General features: G+C 36.7%; 1 protein-coding gene across 5 annotated transcripts in view; it reads right to left on the reverse strand.

Annotated features, from left to right (window-relative positions):
* Positions 1-277: 277 nt before the first annotated feature.
* Positions 278-26,573, reverse strand: part of LOC149789478 (microspherule protein 1-like) — a 98,393-nt gene continuing 72,097 nt past the window's right edge. For all 5 annotated transcript variants that reach the window (XM_089971485.1, XM_089971486.1, XM_089971490.1 and 2 more), the window contains 4 exons: positions 25,194-25,286; positions 22,325-22,407; positions 14,185-14,400; positions 278-1,085 (listed from right to left, as the gene is read on the reverse strand). In XM_089971485.1, the coding sequence (XP_089827611.1) occupies positions 993-1,085; positions 14,185-14,400; positions 22,325-22,407; positions 25,194-25,286 (485 nt within the window). In that variant the 3' untranslated portion in view covers positions 278-992. The remainder of the gene's footprint in view (positions 1,086-14,184; positions 14,401-22,324; positions 22,408-25,193; positions 25,287-26,573) is intronic.

Consider the following 26,573-nt stretch of genomic DNA (forward strand, 5'->3'; position numbering starts at 1 on the left):
AAAGGAAACATTCAGTATTACTTAGTATTACGTTCAGTATTACCTATTATTATATGCTTATATTTTTCTCCATTAACTTTACAGTATCAGAATTGTGCAGTATTTTACAATACTGCACTCAGTATTTTACAATACTGCACTCAGCAGTATTTTACAATACTGCAATCACATGCATTCATATGGCACTCATGTGTGCCCAATAGTATATTAGGAACTACTTTGTAAAATAAATCATGTACACTCACGTAGTAGATGCTTGGATTTATGAAAAAGACACTTAAAATAACTGTTATTTATTTGATTTTCACATTATAAACAATAAATCTTGTATCTTGTTTAAATTAAGATAAAATATACCTTTTTTAATCTTTATGAATTGAATGTTTCAAATAAAAATTGTTTAGAATTTTAGAAAAATAAGCTCAGGTTAATTATATCATAAAAAACACTGCTCATAATTATCAAACAGCAAATTGCCTGTCTGTCTTCTTGACTGTGCTATCACCGTCTCTAACACTGAAAAACTCAACCAATGTTACCTCATAAAACACATCCAATATGGTAAATCTACTGCATTGCTTTCCTGTATTTTGATTTCACATAAACTTTCCTACTTAATGTGCAAGTAATATATATATGAAAGTCCAGAGTAACTGTATGTGGGCAATTAAAACTTTTATCACAAGAAATGCCAAGTTAACTTTTTCAAACTTTACACTGCATTGACTAAATTCATTTTGGGAGTCGCTATCAATGTCACAAACCTCAGACGATAAAATTATGTCGGTTTGATAGTTGGCAACCTTGTTTTATTAATATTACATTGAGAACATTTATCTGAAACAAGAACATTCATCCAGGACAATGAATATTCATTTTTCATTTCTAAATTGTAGAGAAGCACAATTTCAAGCTGGGCCACCAGATTAGTTCCTCAGACCACCAAGCTTGATAATTTCCATCTCTTTTTCCAGAATCAGCCTCTATATGTATCATGTTGTTGTTGGTGGAACTTTGTGTGTCTCATTTCGGATAGCATTGATTAAATCTTGGTTGATCAGGAAAATAAATCTCAGACAAGATACCTGATGGAGAGAAAAAAAGAAAGCAAAAATTATTTAAAGTTGCCAGCATGTCCCTAGTCAAGGATGAAGTCTTGCATATGAATATGTGACTTACTAAACACAAGAGTCAGCTAGAGATGCATATCCTGCTTATATACAGACATCTACTGAAAGTATCCTATTGTCCAGCATATTTTTAACACCTTTTATTCTTCCAGAACACATAATAAAGTTTTTATTTTTGTTATGCATTGATTAGAATCTCTGGTATCCAAATTAATAAAGGGAAATTTTAAACAAGAGTCCCAAGTGGATCTGATATTGCTCACCTGTGCAAATAAGATGTTAACTTGTGAACTTAAAGTTTCTACACTGGCTATCAATGCTGGTAGTCATATATCTACTTTTTTTTTAAAGCCAAATATATGGGAGACTAAGACATGGTAGATTCTTTTGCTTCATATCTTGTGTTTTTAACATGCCTGCATTTTTTTGTTAGCTTAAAAAATTAATGTTGGTGTTTCATTTCTTAACAGACATATTTGATTGCTTTGCTGTATGACTCAAGGGACAGCCTAATATCATGCATACTGGTTTGGTTGCCTGGGCTTGAAATGTTTTTTTCTCTCTTTGTGTTCAAACACTGCATGAAATATTTATGTATGTTTTCACACAGGAAAATACATACAATGAAACATAATTGTAGATATACGTTTCTCTTTCTTAGAGCTAACCAAAGATAACTTCAAGATAACAGATAATGAATGCTCACTGTATGAATACTAAATGCTCCCTACAGGTTTATAATGTAATAACAGTACTTTCATTTTAATATATGTCACATGTGAAATTTTCTTATGCAGTAATATATGATGGTTTATTGCTTTACCACCTGAGTCAATATAGATATATACAACCAGTCAAACAATGCTGGAGTCGAACATGCAATATTTTCTGTTTCAGCACTATTACACAAAAACTTTAGAATAAACAGGACAGTTAATTTATATCTTTTTGAATATTTCTAATGTGGAATACTTTATTTTGTTACACTGTACTGCAAGCTCCATAGTAAGCATACTGCTTTGGTCTTCTACCTCACAAGTACACTACCCATCACAATGGCTCTGCCATAACACAGCACACAATGGTTCCTGTACCCATGAGACCCATTGGTCTTATACACATATAGATGGTAAATCTTTAGTCATAACCACAGAAGGTAAACCCGTCAGTGGTTAGGATGATACATAACAACACCTTAGCAATGCTCAAAAGTATGATGGCAGGCTGACTGTGATTCACATTTACACAGGCAATTTGTCAGTGGAATCACTCTGTACTTGGAGACTTGATGTAAAGAAATTCACAACAGAAGTTAACTATGTATCTCAGAAAATGAATAAACTATGCTAAATAGTGTAAGCGGGCTTAAAAGAGGCCAAAACACAAGGAACAAAAATACCACTTTGGACCAACACTGACAACTTAAAACTCGTATGAAGTAAGTGCCAATCATGATCACCCAAAATTAGAGTATATTAATCATTAAAAGTCAATAAACGTGATCTTACAAGACATGTATAGTTATTTATTGTGCCTAGCAACATTACAAGTTAATTATATCTACATGTATTAAAATGCATCCCATAGTGACTACTTTAACATTATCAAATGAGACATGCTGAAACTTGTAAGAATTATTTTTAATATAAGCCACACTATTTATATTTTATAACATCAGAATTTATTTAGAAGTTTCTTCACTTTTAGTAATTAAAATCAGAAGAGATTCTGGAACAAAAGGCATCTTGGGTTCCTTCTTTACTTTTATTAAAAACTAAAGATTATAAATTGACAAATGGCACTGAATATATGAAATGGTATAAAGTGATGCATAATACTGTAGTATCATTTATTTTCATTGGACTCAATTTTCATGGTTTTGTAAAAAAAAGACATTTTTTGTGGGTACTTAAATTCATGGTTTTGCCTGTCAAAGTCTGCATATTAGTAGGTATTTAATTTCATGGTTTAACCTCTACAAACACCCAAAATAAAGAACACAAAAGAATGAAACTATGCTGACACAAATGGTGGTCATTTTAATGTTTAAAGCAATAATTCCACCTGTATGAGCACACATTAAGGACCTGGCAAGTTCAAAACTTACACCATGTTTTCTACCAAGTGAATAACATCAGTCGAAACTGATACAGCCAACACTAAAACAATACTTTCATCTCTATGAGCACAAATAAAACACCTGTCAAGATTAATCACTCTCGCCATGTTTTTGCTTGAGTGCTCAACATCAAGGAAGCTGACATAGCCAACAACACTAGACCAATCGGTTATCAAAGAAGAATTAAGGTCCCACTTCCAAGAGTGATATGCTAAACAATGAGTGAAAGATCGGACAGAATTATCAGTGGTTATGGGAAAGCTGGACTTGTTTAATTCAGCAATTTGGGGATTACTTACCTGATGCATGGTTTGTGAGTACCATGAGACATGATTAACATGATGTTGATACAGTGGCTCTGTCCAAAAATCTGTGAAGTGTGAACTTAATACTCTGTTGTAATTAGTGTATATACATAGTGTTTCATTAATAATAGTGTTTCCAGAAATAGTTAAAGTATTTTACAGGATTGTTGTTCTTTTGGATTAAAAATGCATAGATAAAATGAAATGTGTTTTTAGAAGGATTTAAATGTTTCAACAATAGTTGTACTCAAATGAAGGATCGATGTAATAATAATAATAATAATAATGACCTTATTTAAAGAGGGTAACACAATTAGCTAAAAACTAATCTACCTTGAGGCCCTCATACAAAGGAATTTATTTATTTAAGCTGCATCTCTGAAGCCACTGAATATATTGGGTTTGGAAGAAGGAAATAGAGTGGGCATTTCTAATCTCAGCTGGAATACTATTCCAGAGCAGAGTTCCAGAGTATTGGAAACTTTTTTTAAATAACTCCTTATTTGGTTTGGGAATTTTATACTGTTTGGTAGACATGGATCGCAGGTGGGGAGTATTACCAGGTAGCCTATACTGGAATAGTGATTGTAAATATTCAGGAGCACTATTCTGAGATATCCTGTACATTAATTTGGCTTTTCTCAAACAGATTCGGTCTTTAATAGGTAATATTTTTAACCTACCCGCTAAACTTTCCTTGCTTTCTTTCTGGATTGATATTAGCCCAAATGCTCTTTTTTGAAGATGTGCCAGCTTTGCTATGTTTTTATCATTTGAATTACCCCATACTGTACTACAGTAGTCCAAATAGGGTTGTATGTAACTGTTATAAAATAGTTTCCTGTGCCTTTCAGGGAGAAAATGTCTTATCCTACTGAGAAACCATAAACTTGAATTGACTTTTTTACTGGTATGTTTGATATGTTCAGTCCATGATAGGTTATTATCTACCAGAACACCAAGTAGCCTATCATGACAGACTATTTGCAGATTTGTATCCTTCCATGTCAGACATAGTTCATCACTATCAAGATTTGTCCTTCTTTGCCGTGTTGAGATAAGTAATATTTTAGTTTTACCAGTATTTACCACCATGCCATTACATGTGCACCAGTTTTCCAGTTTGTTTAGTGCATTCTGTAAAGAAATTTCGAGCTCATGCTTTGTGTTTTGGATGTCTGACAATGTTGTGTCATCTGCATAGAGATCTGTAGATGATATTGAGTCTCTTAGTAAAAGTGGTAGGTCATTAATAAATGAAATGAATAGTAGTGGACCTAGAATTGAGCCTTGTGGTACTCCATATCTAATTGTTTCAGGTTCAGACGGAACATTATTTATGTAAACATGTTGTGTTCTCTCATTTAAGTATGAAGTAAACCATCTAATTGTTCTTTCATCACACTGGTAGATTTTCAGTTTCTTCAAAAGGATTTCATGATCCACCATGTCAAAAGCTTTCCTGAAATCTACAAATACAGTTCCTATTATTCTACCTTGGTCAAGTGCTTGAAGCCATTTATCAGTTGAGTAAGTATTAAATTTAATTTACATGTACTATTATTTCGTATTATTTTTTTCTTTCATTTTCAGTATTACTGTTGTTTGAATACCTTATGCTTTTTCTCTATTTTCACTCTATCCTTATTTACCTAACATATTGATTTAAGGCAGTGAGTGTGAAATTACAGCTATCGGATACCTTATCGAACATGTGCATTGAAGCAATATAAAATGATTTATAATTCTTGTTTCAAAAGGTTAAAATAAAAAATAAAACAAACTCATGTAAAAGCTAATATTTAATTACCAGATTACAATATTAACCTTGATTTATCAAATACTAGTTGCTGTGTTAATCTCTAGGAATGAAACACTAAGAAAACGGGGTGAGGGGTAATCATCCTACGAGGCTTATTTATTGTTGGGAATTTAAATTTGTGGTTTGGGGCAACAACAAAAACCTTGAAAACTGGTCCCCCATGAAAACTGATGATACTGTAGTTTATGTAATAACACACAAACAAATACATTCTGGCAATTCCATTTTTAAGTGCTTAGATCCTTGATTTGTTTTTACTTATCACTGAAAGAAATGCCAAAGGACACAATAGAGCAAATTAATTTACAATACAACTGCTGACCATGTTATGTACTAAATAGTGATATAAAGAAAATGATTAAAAAAATGTTGAGTGTACTTATGTGATGGTTGTGGGTAAACAAAATATCAGTAAAATATACATTGTTAGTTTAGTAATAACAATGATATAGACACCTCACTTTAATATATATAATTGCCATTTATAACTTTTATCTACAGCTGCATCAAGTTTAAAGTGATTAAAAATGTTCCAATCACTTGCAAAAAAGATGATTACATTTAGTTTGCTCTTGAGGCCAATGCTGCCTGACACTAAAAGCTTCATTCATTTTTAATCAGGAGCTTACAATCACATATTTACCACACCTACAACCGTTCTGCATGTCATGTCATTTTTTTATCAATAACATCTTGTTTTCGGTTCAAAATATCCATTGCATATGATTATTAACAATTGAGTGATGTCACGTTATATACAGCATGCTTTTAACAATTCAAAAAAATGGAATAAAAGAACAAAGTTACAGACTTACATACATGTATGCAATCCATTATAAAAATCCAATTATGTCCGAAACAAACACATTTTTTCACAAATAGTACTAATCTAAATAGAATAAACACTATTCATTCACATGATGTGCTTTTCCTACTGGAAGTTTTTCGTGAATTTAGTTTCTTCTATCTTTATTTTTAAGCAAGGTATATATTATATTTCTCAGCTGCATAACTGTCAAGGGCTCAATGTCCTGACTTTCTATCACATCAGTCCTTTCTCCATTGCAGATATAGTATCAGAAACACCAAGGAATGTTACACTCCTTGGTTACTGTCATTAACAGATCCTACTTAATGTTGATCATTATCTAAATTTTCTCTTTTGGCACCTAGAAAGAACTGTCAGCATCAGTATCACATTCTTCAGTGGGGCAATACTCATGAATTTTGATCCAGTGCTAAACAAAGTCAGATTAATTAAAAAGTCTCTGTAGCACAGCTTTAGCCTACTCAACATCCTCCTCCATGAATCCCTTAAAATTACAATACTATTTACTTGTAAATAATAAGACTAAACTCACATTTAAAGCGGATTTACTGGAAAGTGACACTTAATTGTTTGAATTGACCTTATTTATACTGTAGCTACAGTATGCAATGAACATCTATCTCTTCTGGGCTGCACTGCAACAGATTACAGAAAGTGACAGCAAGCTCAAAAGACATGCCACTGCTAATCCTTTTTGTGATCTGCTGCCATCCAGGTATCAAAATACACTGGTCAAGGGGCCCCAAGTGGCCGAGTGGTTTAAAGCGCTCTCCGTTACGGATCACTGCCATCTCACCTCTGTCTGCGTGGGTTCAAGTCTAGTATTCGGCCAATGTGGGTATGTGAGAAAGCTTGCCAGTAGCTTCTCGTGGGTCGGTGGTTCTTCCCGGGGTTTTCCCGGGTTCTTCCTCCACCATTAATACTGGCCGCCATACATAGCCTATCTTGTGCTGACAAATGGCGTTAAACCCCACAACAACAACAACAACAACACTCGTCAACAATAAGCTGGTATTCTGTATAATCAGTGAGCTGTATTTACACAGTCATGTGTATTTAAGCCAGGCACATAAGCTGATATAGAGCAATGACAATTATACCTCATTAGAGACAGCAAAATTTTAAGTAAATTATGTTTCTTCAAGAATACTTACCCAATTACATTATGTTAAGAATATTATCCTGCTACCTTATGAATCGAAACCTAATAAATGACAAAAATTGTCGTTTCCTATTTCAAGAGACATAGGGAAATAACGCTTGCCCATTACCTCCACTTGGCACACCAGGTGTCCCTAGATTTTAGCTGAGTGAGATACTAATGAGGATGCTTGCAAGGTGGTGTGGTTGGTTGGAGAAACATAATTTACATAAAAAGTTGCTTTCTCCTTTGAATACATTTCTAAATCAAATTACAATAGGAGAATAAGTAATAGGAGTAGAGGATGCTGAGCATCTGACCTCTACCTTGGGTATCCTTCGAGAGAGGAATAGCTGGATTCCACATGTGAATGATAACCCATTCTCTTAACTGCATAAGCAACACAACCTGGGATCACTTAACCTGTGACCCTAATGTAAGGTTAAGAAGATGAATACAGTGGTCCCCCTCTTATATGGCAACCCCTTCTGCACTGGGAAAGTGGCCTTATGAGATGGATGGCCTTTCCAGTGGAGAACCGAACTTTTTGTGAGAAGTATATGCAATGTATGTGGTAAGAAAGCTACATATAACTTCAAAGCATTTAATATCACTTTTTATTAAAAGGTTCTTCCTGTCTTAAGAACAGACTTATTTGAAATGAACATACATCAGTTCTTATTCTTGATGTAAGCATGAAATGCTAGTGGGGTATAGTTGTCATGCACATTGCAAAATCATTCAAATACAAAATACATCATTTAAATCTTGGAACATAAATAATTCTCTTTCCATTTTTGCTCCATTTTCCCACTGCTCCTAAATATTCTCCTTATCTGTTACATCAGTTTTTATGAGCCCTTTTAACATAAAATTATTCAGTAAGCCCCCCCACCCGTCAATGAATCAAATAATTTGAACTTTTCTTCTAAAGTAATCAGCCTGTTTACTTAATAACATATTACAGTTTTGTAATGATTTATTACTATGTTGCTAATTGTACAGTACTGCCTTTTAATTATGCAAATGAAACTTTTGTAGAGTGGACAAAATGCCCTCTTTATATACATGTACTGTCACATGATTCTTTGGTCATTGTCTGGCACAATTGTTTGATCAAGGTTAATTTCTGTGTGTGTCTTAATCCATAAAATTTATATCAAGCCAATGGGGACCCTATTATGATCTTGACAATTACATCTGGTCATAATCATCAAAGAAGTGAACTTCACGGCTGTGTGTAGCCTCAAGCTTGATCACAACATTGTTGAGCCCATTTCCCATAAAGGTTGGCTATTATAGATAATAATATAATATTAGCCTTAGTGGTACATGTATTTTAGCCAACACTTCTTTCAGTAACTAAAGCATAACAATGGGAAACAGGTACTGGTACATATAACTGGATTACTTACATTACTGTATGAATTAAATACTGTTTCTGGACACATTAAAATAAAATATGGCCGCATGTGAGGGGAACAGTTTACATTTTTGTACTAATATTCTGGCCACTGGTCATATTATTGGGGTGGCCATCCTTGAGGGATACTTTTGAAAACAAACTCATTGGTGCCAAGGGATTCTGGCTGTAAAAAGTGTGTGGCTGCTGGGCAGGGGGTCCATTCATGAGGGGGATCACTGTATTGAAATCTTCTCACCTATAAAATTTCAACGGCAAATCCAGCATAGCTAACAGTCAGTGTTGATTGATCTAGATTGTTCTGGTGGTCATCTGTGCTGCTGCCACAAGACCAACAAAATGTAAGGTTTTCCTCTGCAATACAAATTCATTGAGATAAAACCCTGAGAAGGCTGACTCTGCATCCCAGCCAAAAGCTTCTATTATATCTCAGATCAAAACATTATTTTAAACATGAGGCTCACAGAGATTGCTCGAAGCATCTGAGCTATAAACTTCATGAGGTGACTTGATCTGGTGAGACATCTGAGTACAATGAGAATACAACCCACTTCAGCCACTAAGCAAAGGCTTGAGGGGTGATATCCTGTGTTCCAGCTCTCACTGGAAGGAAGAAGTGTTTGCTCATGCTACAATTTGTCATAGAGCATTTAAAGAAGTGCTTGAGAGTGCAAACAGGACCTTGCATGGCTGCTGTTCTCGACTTGACAATGGAAGAGAGTAAGCAAGTGACGACTTTTGGGTGACCAATGAATGGTAACCGATTTTTGCTACAAAGCCTGGTTGTGTCCAGAGAACCACTGAACCCTCCGATTTGAACTGAAGAGAGTTCAGGTTCACAGAAAGGGCATGCAGTTCACTTACCCTGCATGTGGAAGCTAAAGATACCATGGAACATGTCTTGTGTGATAGTAACTTTCGTGAAGTGTAAGCTGGAGGCTCGAACTGAATCAAATCAAGCCATGTAACAACCACGGATTGGTTTCATTTGGAAACAGAGTGAGGTACTTCCGTCAACTGAAACCAGAATGGTTAATAGACCTGATAGATCTGTATCATGCCCAAAATCATGTCTGCCATGGTGCCAGAATGTGTCAAATATCATGGTGCAGAAGCCTTTGATAGAGTATGGAGACACTCAAAGGGACAATCTTATTGGTATGGCATGAGCCCCAGAAAACATGCCACTTTCCCCTTTTAAGCCTTCAGAGTGGAGGGCCTCCTTGCTCTCAAGATTTTCTCCACAATCAAAAGTTTAAATTGTCAGTCTCGCAAGGCTGTCCTGACAAAAACCAAACATGGAAAAGTGGATGGTCTGGAAAAGAATGGAACACTGACTGTGGTTGCTTGACAAGATTCGGGTTGGCCAGAATGATCCTGGGCAGATCAATAGCTCAAGTGAGTAGATTAGTGACCCAGGACTTGTCCAATATGAAATGGACTATCCTTATCATCTTGCAATTCTGACTGAATAAATTCTGTAAGTTTTGGGGGGTACCTGGACCACTGGAGGGTTGGCAAATGCCCACAATACTCCTAACTGCATGACAGTGCAAACATGGCCCAAGCTGCTGTGTCTGGGACTGGAGAGATGAAGGTGGGTAACTGTGAATACACCCTGTCATATAAGGTTGATCATTGGACACCATCAAAGTGCACAACGTGAAAGATGATTGATGGGACAGACCATCCTGTGAAAAGGACTTGCCCTCTCCTGGATAGAATGTCATCCAATATGTTGAGTCTGCCAAGATTGTGTCCAATTTGTACCTTAAAATAAAGAGGGGGAGGGGCAGTTCCTAAGCTACATGCCTCTGAACTTCCTCTATTTTTTTGTCCAAAAGCAACGGTGACCTGTACAGGGTCATCCGGAATGGGAAGTTACAATGAGGATGAGCAACATGGATCACAGACATATGTTGTATCAGATAAAAATTGGCAGAAGCCATCAGAGTATTGGCCATGGCATGGTGAGCAGTCTTGGTCAATGACCTAAGCAATCCTGGCCATCACCTCCCAAGTGTGGCTTTTGCCAGGTGGCTCCATCAAGGCTGAAACATGCCAATGGGGCCAACTGCAGCACTGAAGAATTAGCAATGACATCCTGAACCAGCTCTGACATGGCGTGAAGCACCATTTGTCCACCTTATAAACATATGAAATGATATATGAACAGCTGCTATATTCTTGTCAAGTACCAGGTCAGTAGTGATCATGTATATCGCCTTGCGTCTAGCCAATTTGGGAAGGAACCGGAAGGACAGTGTCTCCTCCTCATTGAGATCTACCGATTCTTTAGCATTATAGTACTGAGTAGTAGTAGGGAGTGGAGAGCATTCTGAAGTAGCCAACACCCTATAAATATCCTGAACAGTGGCTTCAAACCTAAATTTCAATCCATTCCAAGATCAGATCTGAGTATAATGATATAATGTGAAGGATGATTGATCTGAAGGAGTTTCATCGCACTCACTGTGTGTTGAGGCCAAATCTGAGTCTAACTGCAGCTTTTTTAAGACATACCAGGTGGCAAGAAAACTCAATTCCATCCCAATGAAAATGTCACTAGCTCTCCCTTGTGGACAAGCAGTGAACATACATAAGTCTGGCACTGCTGGAACTGCTGGCTGGTCTGGCTGGCGAATGGTAAGCCTGGAAGCTGATGGCATAAAAGATGGTCCATCTATCACTGGTACCAGTTGCTCCAAGAGCCTGACTGGACAGGTTTCTCATTTTAAATCTCCATCATAGAGTATGTTGCTGATGGTACTGTTAGATGTACGGATCTGTCACTAAAATCCCATAAATCATAGTTGGCTGGACTGATTCAGTGAAAAGGTCCTGATGTTGGCACAGCTGGACAGTCTGTGATGGTGTGGTTTTATTATTATAAACTGGATCAAATGCCTTGAGACTTATAGGCCCAAAGACCATACTTGGACATATGGGGGGTCTTGTGCCCACTGGGCTACCTAAAATTGGAGAACACTGCCTCAGTGAGTAAGAAAGGTAAGAGACAAACTAGTTGGCTGAACCATCAAAATGTCTCCCATGCTGGATGGTCATTGACGGATGGTCAGAAGGCTGGTGACTGTTGGACAGCCAGTAATGGTGCAATAGTGAAACGAGGTGGATCCAATTGATTCAGTACATATCCCATGACATTTCTCCTGAAACACACAAAACAGAAATCAAAGCATAGATTAGCAAATCAGTATGTAACTAACTGGGTAATACTAAAGCCTAGACTGTCTCTGACCACGAATTACACATGCTGCATGTTATAAAATGATGTACACACAGTAAATACAGAAACAAGATTTATGGCAGACTTCCATGCTCTGAAGTTGCATTATAGCGTTTCGATGAAATTCTGTTGAAACGTAAAAGAAAAAGCATAAATTAGTAATTCATCATGTTACTAACTAGCTCATATGTAAACATATATATTCCCAGTTACTAACAGAGTAATCGAAAAAAAAGTCATTGTTGCATTAGGAACTTACAGACTATGCTTTGATCTTATGCATTCATGTATTTAATTGACATTGCTAAAGAAATAAAATATAGCAGGGAAAACCAAGCATAATTTAACAATGCAGCATGTAAATAATTTACAAAAACCAACTCTGTAAAAAACAGAGCAAGCGAAAATAGTCAAAGTTGCTTTAACTCATAAATGACCTTGTCAGAGGCCAAAGATAGCATGGGTGACATGGTCTTAACAAAACAAAGTCCATAAAGGTGATAAAATCACTCTAATTGGCAGAAATTGTAAAACAAATGTATACAACCTGAAGAAGAACGATAAAATCACACAATAAATCCAAAAGGAACATTGGATAAGTTATTACAGCACTGAAGCTAAAATCAAGCAACACCTGGCAGTGCCAATGGGTGGTAATGGGCAAGAGTTATTACCCTTTGTCTACTGAAATAGGAAAAGACAATTTTCATCTTTTAGTAGGGCTGATTTGTGAAGTGGCAGATTAATATTCCTGAAGTAATGTGATTGGGGAACATATTCGAAGGAGAAACAGGTAATTTCAGGTGTTCAATAGAATGGTAGGAATACAACATCTTACCTTATTAGAGTTAACTGTGACTGTAAAATCATATTCAGGTAATGTCCATATCAAGTAGTTTTTTATGCAAAGGTTTTAGATGATACATGTAAAAAAATATATTTTAATTTTTTTTAAATTATAATTTTTATAATTTTAATTTTGTTGTCCATAGTGCTACAATGTTATATTCAGAATTGTATTATAGCAAGGCTGTGTTAATGTATTTTCTATTTTGCCTTCAGATTTAAAATACAGATTGTTCAATTTAATTCCTAAGGTGCATTATATTGCGAATTTATGTAACTTGTTTTATTTAAATTTATGCATCCTCTATTGTAAATATTTCTGCATGGGTGAGAATTTTAAATAACACCAAGCCTGTGATTCTCACTAGTTCTCATCATAGGTTACTTCCACTGCTCTAATTGATAAAATGGCATGTACAGGATGCTTTCAGAAACATTTCTTCTAATTATATTTAACAGTTAGGGTGAAGAAGGCTTTTCTATTTTTAGTAATGACATCCATACCTGATTGCAGATCAGCATGATTTATACAAATTTAAAAGGTCTTCATGCTTCTCTGAAATTTGGTCAAATTCTGTTATGTAGATTTTGAGAAGTCAGTCAATTATTTTTCTATTTGTTTTGCAACAGTGGCTAAATTTAATTTAATGCAGACTGGCAACATAAAAACATATTTGAAAGACCTTCATGCCAGGGTGGTATCTGTGAAATTTGGTCCAGTTTTGAAATACAGTTCTTGAGAAGTCATCATTAAAAGGTTTTTCTATTTATTAGAATGGTGACCATATTAGATGGTGATTCAGCATCATATTAACAAATGTGAAAGAGCTTAAAGTCAAGAAACTGGCAAATTCTTTTGAGTGGTTCTGGAAAAGTCATTTGATAATCGTTTACAATAGTGACTATATTTGATGGCAGATTGGCATCATTTGTATAAAACTGAAACAGCTTCATGCCATTATGCTTTCTGTAATAAATGGTCAAATTCTGTTGATGGGCAATGAATGAAGGACAACATCTTAAATTCATTTGACCTTACATCCAGGTGAGCCAGAATATTTTGATAATCATAGTTGAAATATCTGGAAGATAAATACAGTGAGTAATAACACTACAAATAGTTAGAGGAGAATGCAGATACATATAGGCTGGAGTTTTGTATACAATATTATTTTGGGGGCACACTTTTTACTAGGTTATTTCATGCATTTAACCGGGTTGATCACTTTTTTGTTCGTCAGATAAGTGTGTCAACAAGATTCTTTAAGTTTTAACCACTCATCACCTGCATTCAATCTTTATTCCAAATAGCTGTGTCCTACCTCAACAACAGAGTTGTTGTTCATCTTCTGTTTCATGCCATGAAGGATGGGTTTCCCATCAATATAGATCGCCCTCTTTCCTTCATTGGCAATGAAGAAATCACCATTGTTTCTGAGCTTGATGATGCCTTGTCTGCGGGAAATTTTCCATGCTGGACCTTCCAGTGACAAGTCTACATCAATTTGATTGTCCTTGGTAGCTCTCCCCAAAGTAATCTGAAATCATGAAAAACAGATCATTTTTCTTTTCAGATACAAAAATAATGGCAATCAAATGGTGTGATTATTTAGCCTAAATAATCAGGTCAATAACCTTAACAATGAAATCAGCACTAAAGTTCTATTAAAAATTCACCTTCAAAAAGTCATGGAACTTCTAATATAGATTTGTGGCACCAGGCAGTGGCAGCTAGATGTCGATATAACCCTGCTGGGGTGAGTGCCTTTGACTGGTAATGTGTTGCTGTCATCTACATCATAATTTGCAAATATAAATTTTTCTTTAGGTTATAATTAACTGAACCTTTAGAAAATACAAAACTGCTTATAACTGAACAAAAATGTTTCAGATGAATATTACAAAAACAGTGCATGACCATAATTCAACCAGATTTTTAAGCCTATATGACCCTGCAATTGCGTACCCTGATGGCATCTCTGTTAAGTAATTTTTGTATCAATTAATGAGTTCTGAGCAAAGTTTCTCTGTTGCTTTACCAATATTTCCTGTTTCTCACGCAGAGAATAAGCTACATTAAGTTCTGATTAGTGGTTATGGTTGAAATTGGACTGGAACAAGCAATAAACACCAATGAGAGTTCAATGCAACATATTTCACCATGTGAAACACCGGTAGTGTAGCTTTTATATCGGCCAAAGTAGACAAAACACAATTCAATGCAGAACTTTGCATAAAAGTGGTTTTTGATGAGAAAAGTACTTCATTCTACATGTGTTTGTGATTTGGATTTTTAACGTAGCTTTAACAATTTTCAGTCATATTGCTATGAGGTCTGCAGTGTGGCAGTTTATAGTGATGTCTAGAACTGGGCTCATTATACCACAGACATGTAGCATGATGTCCCACCCAGTCACATTATCCTGACACTAGGCCAACCAGTCCTAACACTAACCTCTTAATGCTGAGTGCCAAGTGAGGCAGCTGTTAGTGCCATTTTTGTAAATCTATGTTATGACGTGGCTGGGGTTCGAACCCACGACCTCCTGCTTCTGAGGCAGAATCTCTAACCACTAGGCCACTGGAGCAGTACTCATTCTACATGTGGAAAACATTTGGAATGTATCATTTATACTGAACATGCTGCTGGGTTAAGATAATTAGCATGGATGGGGGAGCAGCTTGCATACCATGTCACTTTGTGTTAATTTGTAGATGGCAAGTAAGTATTCTCAATAGTCTTTATTATTTTTACTAACAAAAATGCTAATAAAACTAAGTGCTTGTGACTGCAAATGCTGTTTCAGATGAATTTCTAAATTTCAAGAATAACAAGGCAAACTAACAATTAATCATGCTGCTGAAGACAAAATAACCTGCATATGGTAAGTATCATTTTGTATTGATTCTTTATCCCTTGTATCGATATGCATAGTGTTATAACAAAAGTATCAATGTGCTGATATATCGATGAATTGTTTCACCCTTATTGTTTAGCTCTGTTTCTCGCTGCTCTGCAATAGGAAGCTGCCACCAGCCCTACCAGATCCAACAACTGTCTCTGTGATGCTAAATCTCTGAGGTAAAAGCTCGAGAAGGTTTACTCTGCATGCCAGCCAACAGCTTCTATAATGTCTCAGATCAAAAAATTGTTTGAAAGCGAGGCTCACAGAAATGGTTCTAATCTTGTGAGCAGTAATCCTCACAAGGTGACTCTGATCTTGAGATATCTCAGAGTATGCCAGCATATAACCCATTTCAACCATGAAGCAAGGGCTCAAGGGGTGATGCCTTCTTTTCTGGCCTTGACTGGGAGGAAGTAACGTTTGCACGTGCCACAACTTGTCTTTGTGTGTCTCAAATAGTGCTTGAGGGTGCAGACTTGAGGCTACTCTGATCTGATGAGACGTCTAAGTACACCAAGTGTATGACCCCCTTCAGCCAGGAAAAAAGGGTGTGCAGCATAATATCCTGCGTTCTGTCTCATAGAGACTGCTTGAAACTTCAGAGCAGTAAGCCACATGAGAAGAGACATAGCTCATGCCACGACTTGTCTCTATGCATCTCAAGTAGTGTTTCAGGGTGCAGACAGGATCTTGCATGACTGCCACTCTCAACTTGGCTATGGAAAAGAGAGGATAAATGATGACTTCTCAGTTACCTACGGATAGCAACTGATTCTTGACAACTAGGCCTAGTTGTGTGAGGAGGACTACCGATCAATCTAAACTGAACAGAAGATAGTTCAGGTCAACTGAAAGGGCATGTAGCTCACTGACCCTGCATGTAAAAGCTCAAGTTATCAGGAAGCATGTCTTGTACAATAGGAACTTTAGTGAAGCAAGAGTGAGGGGTTCAAACTTGCTTGAGCTGAGCCAAGTTAGAACCCAAGACAAATTGCACTTTATAGAAAAATTATGGATTTTGATTGCTGGAAATCAAAATGGTCTAACAGATCTGGAAGATCTTTCTCGTGCCCAATGTCACATCTGCCATGATGTCAGAATGTGTCTAAGATCATAGATCCCAGTGAGCACGAACAGAATCTTGCATGGCTGCTGTTCTTGACCTGGCTATGGAAGAAAGCAAGCAGGGATGTTGGTTGACTGAGAACAGATGATAATCTGTTCTAGGCTATGAATCCTGATGGTATCATGAGAACCACTGAAACCTCTAATATGAACTGATGTGAATTCCGGTGAACATAAAGGGGGATGCAGCCCTCTTACCCAGCATGCTGAAGCTAAAGCTAACAGTAAACATGGTCTATAAGATAGTGACTTTAGCAATGTGTAGGCTAGAAGTTCGAAGGGGTTCGAATCTAGCCATGTTAAAAACCTGAATTGGATCCCACTGGAGACAAATAAGGGATATTGGTCAAGGAGACCAATATTGTCCAAAAGATCCAATAGATCTCTATTCCACCCCAACATGTTTCCATGATGACAGAATGCGTCCAATATTAGAGGGCAGTACCATTAAGTAGTGATGGGGTCCAACTGTTTCTCCTCCAAGAACAGAGCCAGAGAATGTCAGCCAGTTGAGGGATAGAGGCACACAGATGGGCAATACAGATGATTACTCTTGAGAGTCTCTCCACATATGAGAGTTTAAACTGTCTGACTTGCAAAGCTGTCCTGGTAAAAGCCAAGGATGTAGATGAAGAGGGCAGTTGATTCAGATTGATCGGAATCTTCCTGGATGTATATTATCATGGGAAAAATAGATTGGGGATACAAGGATTGTGCCCTCAAAGAAAGACTATCGAAGTCATCGTGCCATTCAGACCCCATAATTGTAGCACCATAGGAGGGGTTGAAGAGGCTCACAACCCCAGCCAGTTGGCTGACAGTGCATCTCAAGGCCCAAGCTGCTGTGTCTGGAACTGGAGAGATGAAGGTGGGTAGCTGCTGATTAGATCTATTTGTCAAGTGGTTACTCATTGGACGTCCTTGAAATGTGTGAATCCAAGTGACAATCAATTGATGGAGGGGCCATTCTGGGACATGACCTCCATCTGGATTGTTTCTCGGTGAAGCCAATGATATACAGCCAGAAGGTGTCTGAATTGTATGTTGATATGGAGATTGATGCACCCATGCAGAAAATGCCATATCAGAACACCAGACAAGTGGTCCGGTACCTACCTGTTTGAGGATATAGGTCACCACAACCGTGTTGTCAGATCAAAAGAGGACCATTTTGACCCAGGATCTATCTTTATAGAAATGAAAGGTATTGATGACAGCCTTCCTTTCTAGGATACTGACGAGTAAAGGCCATTCCCCAGGTGTCAATAACAGTAGTGATTTTCAGCAACAGGTGGGTACTCCCGCCATGTACAATGGAAGCAGCACTTTATGTTATTTCCACCTGGGGTTCTTCAGAGGGATTCCAATGGTCAGCCAGCCTGGATTGCCCCATGGACATGGGAATGATCAAATTTTGGGTGTGATCATGACTGCTTGCTTAAGAGGACATAAAACAGGGTGCCAATGTGCTGGCAAGGCTCGCATAACAAGACGGCCAAGTGGGATCAATTCCACTGCCATATAATAGCTGAGGAGTTGCAAGAACTCTCTTGCTGAAATCCTGATGGAAACAGATCAATAAGTTTTACAAGTCTGGGAGCATGAACACTCGCGGACACACCAGATTCCAGTTGGTTAAGAAGTCCTTGCCTAAATGGACAAAATTCTGGATTGCCCCACTGACATGCAAATGATTGAGTTTTGGGTGTAATCATGACTCCTTGATTAAGAGGACCTAAAATGGGGCATCAATGTGCTTTCAAGGCCCGCATAATGAGATGGCCAAGCGAGGTCAAGTCTGCCGCAATATAATAGCTGAGTTGCAAGAACTCTCCCAATTAAATCCAAGTCTTGATGGAAATGGACTCAATGAGTTTGTCAATTCTGGGAGTTTGAACACAAGGGGATGAGCCTGATTCCAGTTGGTTAAAAAGTATGTGCCCAAATGGACAAAATTCTGGAATGTACGGTGGTCTGACTATCCCATTTCATGACAAGGCCTAGAAGATCTAGCAGAGAAGACTGATCATTCTGCCTTGGATTAGATTAGAACTTAGATGTTTCTTTAAGATGCTGAGCAGGTATGCTGCTGTCAGTGTAGATGACAATGCCCAGAACAGGGAGATGGCAGAATCCCTAGTGTGAGCGATAGCCCAGGGGTTGATGAGGGCCGAAGAAAAGAACAGTGAGTGGAGTAAGAAAACTAGCAATAGATGGGGTGGATAGGTACGTGGAAGTTTACAGCTGTCAGATCGACTAACAGCATACACTGTAACTGCAGATATGCCGGTCCGGTATGCACCTGTGCCAGCTGCTCCAAAGCCATGGCTGAATGGGTCATTTCTCTTCGAAATCATCTGTGATATCTTGCCAGCTACCCAACTAGACGGATGGATCTATCACTGAGATCCCTTTAAACAATGTGAGGTTGGACCATTAAGGCCAACATGTCTCCATGCTGAGATAGCTGGACCCATGGTAATGATGGGGTGACTGTCGGCTGGACAGTTGGTGTTAGTGCAGCAGTATTATTATTATTTGGGACCAGCTGATCGACCGTTAATCCCATGCACCCTGACTTGACCAACGGCCATACTCTGACATATATGGAAGCTTATCCCATCTGGGTTGCCTAAAAATGGGGAATATTTCCCTAAAGTTTTGCTCAGATTGAGGAGTGCAGAACTTCAACTGCTGTACTGATGGATGCATCTTATGCAGTGATAGATGGTCCCCTTCTTTATCCTCTCCATCCCCTGATATAACGGTATGTGTTGTACGAACTTTAGCCAGAGGGGGAGGGGATTCCATCGAACCCCACAAGGCTTGCCACTGAGGCTGATTTGGGGTGGAGACAAAGGATAAAAGAGATACCCTGCCGTGACCTCGACCATCTCTCTTTCCCCATTTGCCTCTTTCTGAAGTACAGCAGAGCATGTGGTTTCCGACCAAATACTGCATATTTAGCTCCTTCCCTTCAATGCTGAACGGCGATCTTTGTGCATGTGCATGTCATGCGTCTTGTAAACATTCCTCCTGAAATTACACAAAATGAGAGAAAACAAAGCATAGGTTAGCAAATTAGCATGTGACTAACTGGCTAATAGTATAAATCATCTAACTCGGCAACCCAGACTACATAGTACAGACACAGTATATCAGAAACATAACATAACAAAGCAGGTGTCATGGCAGACATCCATGCTTTGAAACTGCATATAGATTGAATAAATAAATAGTTTGCAGAAACAACACAAAAAACACAAACTAAAGCAGAATCTAGTAATAGGCTGAAATTACTAGGTCGCTAAGGCAATGCCATAACTAACTGACCCCTAAACGTGTCCTATCATAAATTAATGTCCTATATTAAGCTTAAGCACAATGCAAAGTAAACAGAGATGGGACTATGTGTACATACTATAAATTGAACCAGAGTCATGGTAGGCTACCATGCTCTGATATAAGAAACACACCTAAGTGGAAACTAGTAATATGATGAAATTACTAGGTCGCTGAAACAAAACACCTCATAACCACATGTTATAGATGCATAACAGAAACCATGTAAATATAACAAACAAAACAGGAGTCATGGTAAGCTTCCATGCTCTTTAGTGGCTTGAAGAACGTTTAATTGATATATGCTAAGACACATGACACATAAACTAAAGCAGAAACTAGTTATGTGCAGAAATTATGAGGTTGCTAGAAAAAGGTCATAACTAACAGATTGGTGAAGTGTTATATCAAAAACTATGGCCCTGTTTAAAACTTAAGCTGCATGCTTGATTAATAATAATTCTAGCAAAATAGCATGAAATACCCATAAATTAAGTATAATTATAAAACAGCACTTCAGAATTTCACCATTAAGAGTTCCAAACTTGATGAAATAAGTGAATAAAGTCAAATGTAAACCTTGTCTAATGTCAATGACAATGTGGTGGGACAGTGGTCCTACAAGGCGAAGTCCCAACAAGTGACAAATCTCTCAAAATATTGGCAGAAATTGTAAAATACAGGATAGAACCTGCACTACATCAATAAATCTGCACCATAAATGTAAAAGAAGCGTTGGATGGGTCCACAGGAACACAAAAAAAGGGCTGGATTGTTGGAGGCTATTGCACTGCATGTGTCTCAGCGCACAGCAAAGATAAAAACTGTTAACACCTGGTGGTATCAAGGGGAGGTAATAGGCAAGAGTTACTGCCCTCTGTCTATCTAAAAACAGACAAGACAATTTTCATCTTTTTGTAGGGCTGGAATTATGAGGTAGCAGGCTAATATTCCTAACATAATGTGATTGGGGAAAATATGCGAAGGAGAAATAATTATAGCCCAAACTTAATGTGAAGTTGCTTAAGTTTCCTGTGCAATTACCTAAATGTGTGACAACATGAAAGTGTTAGCAAATTTACGGCAGAACTCGTCAGTGTAGGAAGTGAAAACTTTGAAAATATGGATGGAGTATACTTTCATTAAAAGTTAAAAACTTCATCTATCTTCTACACAGATTCTGGCTTTTGTAACGAGAGTGTACTTTTTAGTTGAGAGGTTCTTAGACTTTGATGCCAAGTCTTATATCCAAAGGAAGATCACTCTGCCCAACCGCCAGATAGGTCGGCAGACAACTTTTAGCTCCCTTTAGTACTAGTATCTGGGAGGGCTGGACTGTGAGGTAGTAGTAGCTCTCCTAAGGTATTATTATTGGATAATATATTTAAAGAAGAAATTGCAACCTGCAAAGCAACTTAAAACATAACTTTCAGGATGGCCAGTACATTTTTAGAACAATCTATTTGTTGTAATAGCTGCTAGCTCAATGACCAGCAGCTTCCCAAAGTTAATTTCAAACAATGTATTGAAGGGGTCCCACTATTCCCATTAAAGTATCATTGTCACTGGTTAATTTTAAACACTGAATATAAGGGGTCCTACTATTCCCACTAAGGAATCATTGTCATTGGTTAATTTCAAACAATGTATGGAAGGAAGCCTATTATTCTCACTAAGGGACCAATGTAATTTGATAATTTCAGCCACTGTAAGGAAGGGGTCCTACTATTCCTACTATGGAATCATTGTCATTGGCTAGTTTCAAACCCTGTATGGAAGGGGTCCTACTCTACTAACCTCAGGATAAGCTTTGCCCACAATTTTAAGTAATCTAACTAGCAGAAAAATTTACTTTGCATTTCCATAAATAGATGTCCTCATATGACAACATATTAATTTAATACAGGCTCCACCAGTCAAAAATTTATAACATTTCAAATCTTACTGAAAACAAAATTCCAACCAATTAAAAGACTGCTTTAAATACTGCAAGTACGATTTCCAGATCTGAATTAACATGAAACCCAAAATATTGAGAAAATTTTAACAATAATAGGACCAGGTCATTTTACTGTCCTGGAGGTCCTACCTCTCTTGATCTCATTAGATATCTGACTAGTCTTCCCCGCAGCACAGCAAGGGTCTGGTTATCAAAGTCAGGGGGGCTGATTCCTGAAAGATAAAAAGTCACTGTGTTGAGATTTTATTACATGATATATATTATTTGAACATTATTCTTTGTCTTTTGATCTCAAACCAATTTTTAATCCAGGTTGGCAAAGTTATGACCTATGGAAGTTTCAGTGAATGGTAGATATTTGTTTGTTTGAGAATCAGCAACTTTGTTATTCTAAAAGGGAACAACATCTGGTTTACTTCATTAAACATGCATAAAGGTATATTCCATAAACTGACTATTGCTCATATCTCAAGGTCTGAGAGTTTACAAACAATGAATTTGTTACCAATAAATCCTTTCACATAGCAAATAACTCTTCAACACCTGGCTCTTATTACCAAATATGACCTGATGGAATATCTCATTCCAGTCAAATAATTTACTTACTGCTTAGATGACTCAATTTATCTTGTACATTAGTCACCCTCTTGAATGGCCCCCTGACCAGTGGTCACCAGAATCCACTGGCACCGACGAGTTTGTGTTCAAAAGTACCCCTCACAAAAGGCCACCCGGCTAACGCAACCAACGGCCAGAAAATAAAATTTACAATTCACAAGAGGCTGCATTTTATTTTAATATGTATCAAGAACCAGTCTTTTATTCATAAACTGTGTTAAGTAATTCGATTTCTGTTTCCCGATGTCATGTTTTCGTTACTGAAAGAAGTGTTGACTAAAATACATGTACGACTAAGGTTAATATTATATCTTTTACGCCTCACGAGAAGCCACATTTATTCCATAAAGCCAAGAAAGACTCAAATTTTAATCCATACAAAAGAGTAAGTACATATAATCCAATTAGCCTTACTGCTGTGTTATCATAAGATGTCCGGTTTAGTCACTCTGATAACTGTTAAGATTACAATTACTGAACAGTAGTAATGGCTGAGAAGTGGCAGTATCGATGTACAATCCTTAAGTCAGCAGGAAAATGGTTTGATAGCGTTTATGGCTTCCCTTAGATGCTGAGCTTGTTCACTTTGATAATTAGTGGCTATTACTACTGACAATATTTGTCAAAATTACAAATTACAAATCCTAACGGCCACGAGGTCAAACCTGCGTGATGTTAATGGTACATATCGAAGTCATTTTTGGCTTCTCTCACTTAGTGTGGAGAAATGCATAAAAACAACAGGGTACCAGACTGCGACTAACGAATCATGTGACAAGATCACTTCCTTTAAAAACACATGGCAATTTGTCTGACGCTTAAAAAATTGTTTTATCAGTATTGTAGTTGGCAACATGAATAACTTACTGCAAAAAGATCAACATGTCATCGAGGAAAAGAAAAATTCTCAGTTTAGAAGAGAAAGTGAAAGTAAGTAATTCAACTGACCAGGGGGGTACAGGTGTCAAGGATCCTTGCAGAAAACTAATGTCAGAAAGACACAGATAAACAATATCGTGAAAGATAAGGAAACAATTCTGCAGAAGTGGGAAGGTGAAATAGTAAATACATATGAAAAAGTCACAAGTACATTTAATTCTAAAACATTTAATATTTTCATTAAAAAATTACATGCATGTTGTGAAATAAATGTAAAACAAACTGAAGATTGTTTGAGCCAGGAGATGTTTGTATCCTGGTTTGAATGACAAGAAAAAGCAACAATTTTGTCATTTGAATTGGGATATAATGACTTTACTGCAAGTAACGGATGGTTACACAGATTTCAAGTGTGACACAATATTAAATGTTCTGTCCTTAGTGGAAAATCAGCTGACGTTAATAATGAAGTTGTCGAAGACTGGAACAAAAGACTAAACAATATATGCAGGGGATATGACAGCAAGGATATTTTTAATTGTGACGAAAGTGACAGATTATGTGATCTGTAACATAATTATAAAGACAGTTTTAAAACTATATAAATGGTTAATCACAACATTCTTTTGAAAATAATGAAACAGTTTGTTTTACATTTATTTCACAACATGCATGTGATTTTTTAATGAAAATATTAAATGTTTTAGAATTAAATGTACTTGTGACTTTTTCATATGTATTTACTATTCGCATTTGTCATCCCCCTCTCGAAAGGCCACCCTCATTATAAGGCCACTTCCCTGATGCAAATAGGGGTGGCCTTATAAGAGGGGGACTACTGTACACTCAAATTCAGTACGAAAACTGGAAACAACTGTTGGACATATAACAAAATAAAATCAATAATAAAGCTTTAAAAAAACCTAAAAAATAATGCATATAAGATGAGCCAATGACTGCTGTAAATTATTTCACTTTTCTTCTAAAAGACCTCATTTTCAATTTTCATTGCTAATTTAATTTATTCAGCAAATACCCAGTTCATGTAAATCAACAACAAATACTGGAGGCATTTTTGTTATATATTATTTTGACTGAATAGATATTTAAAAGTTTTGTGCATTTTCTTTTGAAACAATTGTTTTATCTTCTTTTCTACAAATGGTTCATGGTTCATAGTCTCTTAGAGTGCATCATCTTGTGACATTTCATGAAGTTACAACACTTTTTATTCTTTATTTTCACCATAAACAAACTTAACTTCTCATGCAAAAAATGTTCAAATAATTACATGATCCATTCTTAAGTGCTGTGATCCTGAATTTACTGAAGTTGTAAAAATGTAATGAAGAAAAGATATGATGACTGGCTGTAAGCTACTACATAATATATTTATTTTCAACTACCTTTCTAAACTAAATGAATTAAAGTTGATGCAGACAAAGCTAAATATTCTTTGAAGAACTTATAATATACTACCTATCATTAATGTTCCATTTACCTGTTACACTATCCACCAGCACCTGCCATTTTGGTAACTCCTGCTCTAGGTTACGGATCTCCCGCTTGTTTTTACGATCACCTATAGACAGTTCTGTAGGAGATATATCACATACATTAACAAATATAAAGTACATAAAAATATTTTTATTCTGTATTCTGATTTGTACTAATTACTAAAATATCCCTCTATACTTAGAAACTTTAAAATAGCTCTCCGTAAAATACTTTAATAAACAGAGTAACAAAATTATTTTCTGATACGAAATATGCTGACAAAATCCTACCACTTTAGAATAGATATCAGTCAAATACTAGAATAAATAGATTAAGAAATGAAAAACATTCAACAGGGCATTCACATCTTTGTGTCATAATTATTATAAATTTAATAAACAGCATAGATGCCAACCTTCCACGCCCGCAATTAGTGAAAATAGGGATAAAAAGTAGTAAATTTGGACATGAATTAGTGAAAAATACTATGACAATAACTCCATTCACCCTGACCACCAATACTACACTATATCAAGATCGCAATATAAAACTAAAACACTACATATATGCAGAAATATATCTGCATTTCTATTTATTATGGTATTCATAAACTTCATTTGTTCTTGTGGTTATTTATCAAGACAAGATACTGTGGCAGACTTGAACTTCCTCAACTGCTTGATCGTAAATTTGTTTTCTAAACAGTTCAGACTTCTTGCCTGCTGGTTGATCTTGGTGACTAAAATGCTGACAAATTTTCTGCAGCTAAGGAGGCCCTAAAATCTGTCTTATTTTTCCTCACTAGAGAAAATACTCTTTCACTGTCACTGATGCTGTGAGGAATGCACCGGAGCTGCAGCACTTTTGGTTCTTCCCCAGGAAAATTTGGAAGCTATTTTCAAGTCTGGGAACATTTGTCAGAACATTTAGCATGGTCTCCAGCTGATAAAGGTAGATTGTGTTCAACAAGAAAACTCACAAATAATGCTTCAGCGTTGGTAGCTTGCAGGTCTTCCGCCGATGGCTTAAAATATTCCAGAGCTGAAATCTGCGAACTCTTAAGTTTCCCAACTTCTACGTGTTTTTTGCTTCCTCACATTGTCTCTGCCACCATGCCCAATACTAAAATTTGTGGCACACTGTGTGCAAAAAGCATGATGTATATCAATGTTTAATGGCAGAATGTACTGCCAATTTTTTATATTTTCCAAATTAACTTTGCTTTTTGAGCAATACATTTCTTTTTCCTTGGTGGTGAAGACATTTTCAAGATCTTACATGTGATGCTGTATGGTAACTCAAATCAGTGTTGGTGATGCATGTGCAGAGCAAAATTCCAGTTAGGCCCCAGTTTCTCTTAAAAGCATTTGTAAAACTAGTCTTA

The sequence above is a fragment of the Sinohyriopsis cumingii genome, chromosome 10 (genome assembly GCF_028554795.1).
Source record: "Sinohyriopsis cumingii isolate HCF-2022 chromosome 10, ASM2855479v2, whole genome shotgun sequence".
NCBI lineage: Eukaryota > Metazoa > Mollusca > Bivalvia > Unionida > Unionidae > Sinohyriopsis > Sinohyriopsis cumingii.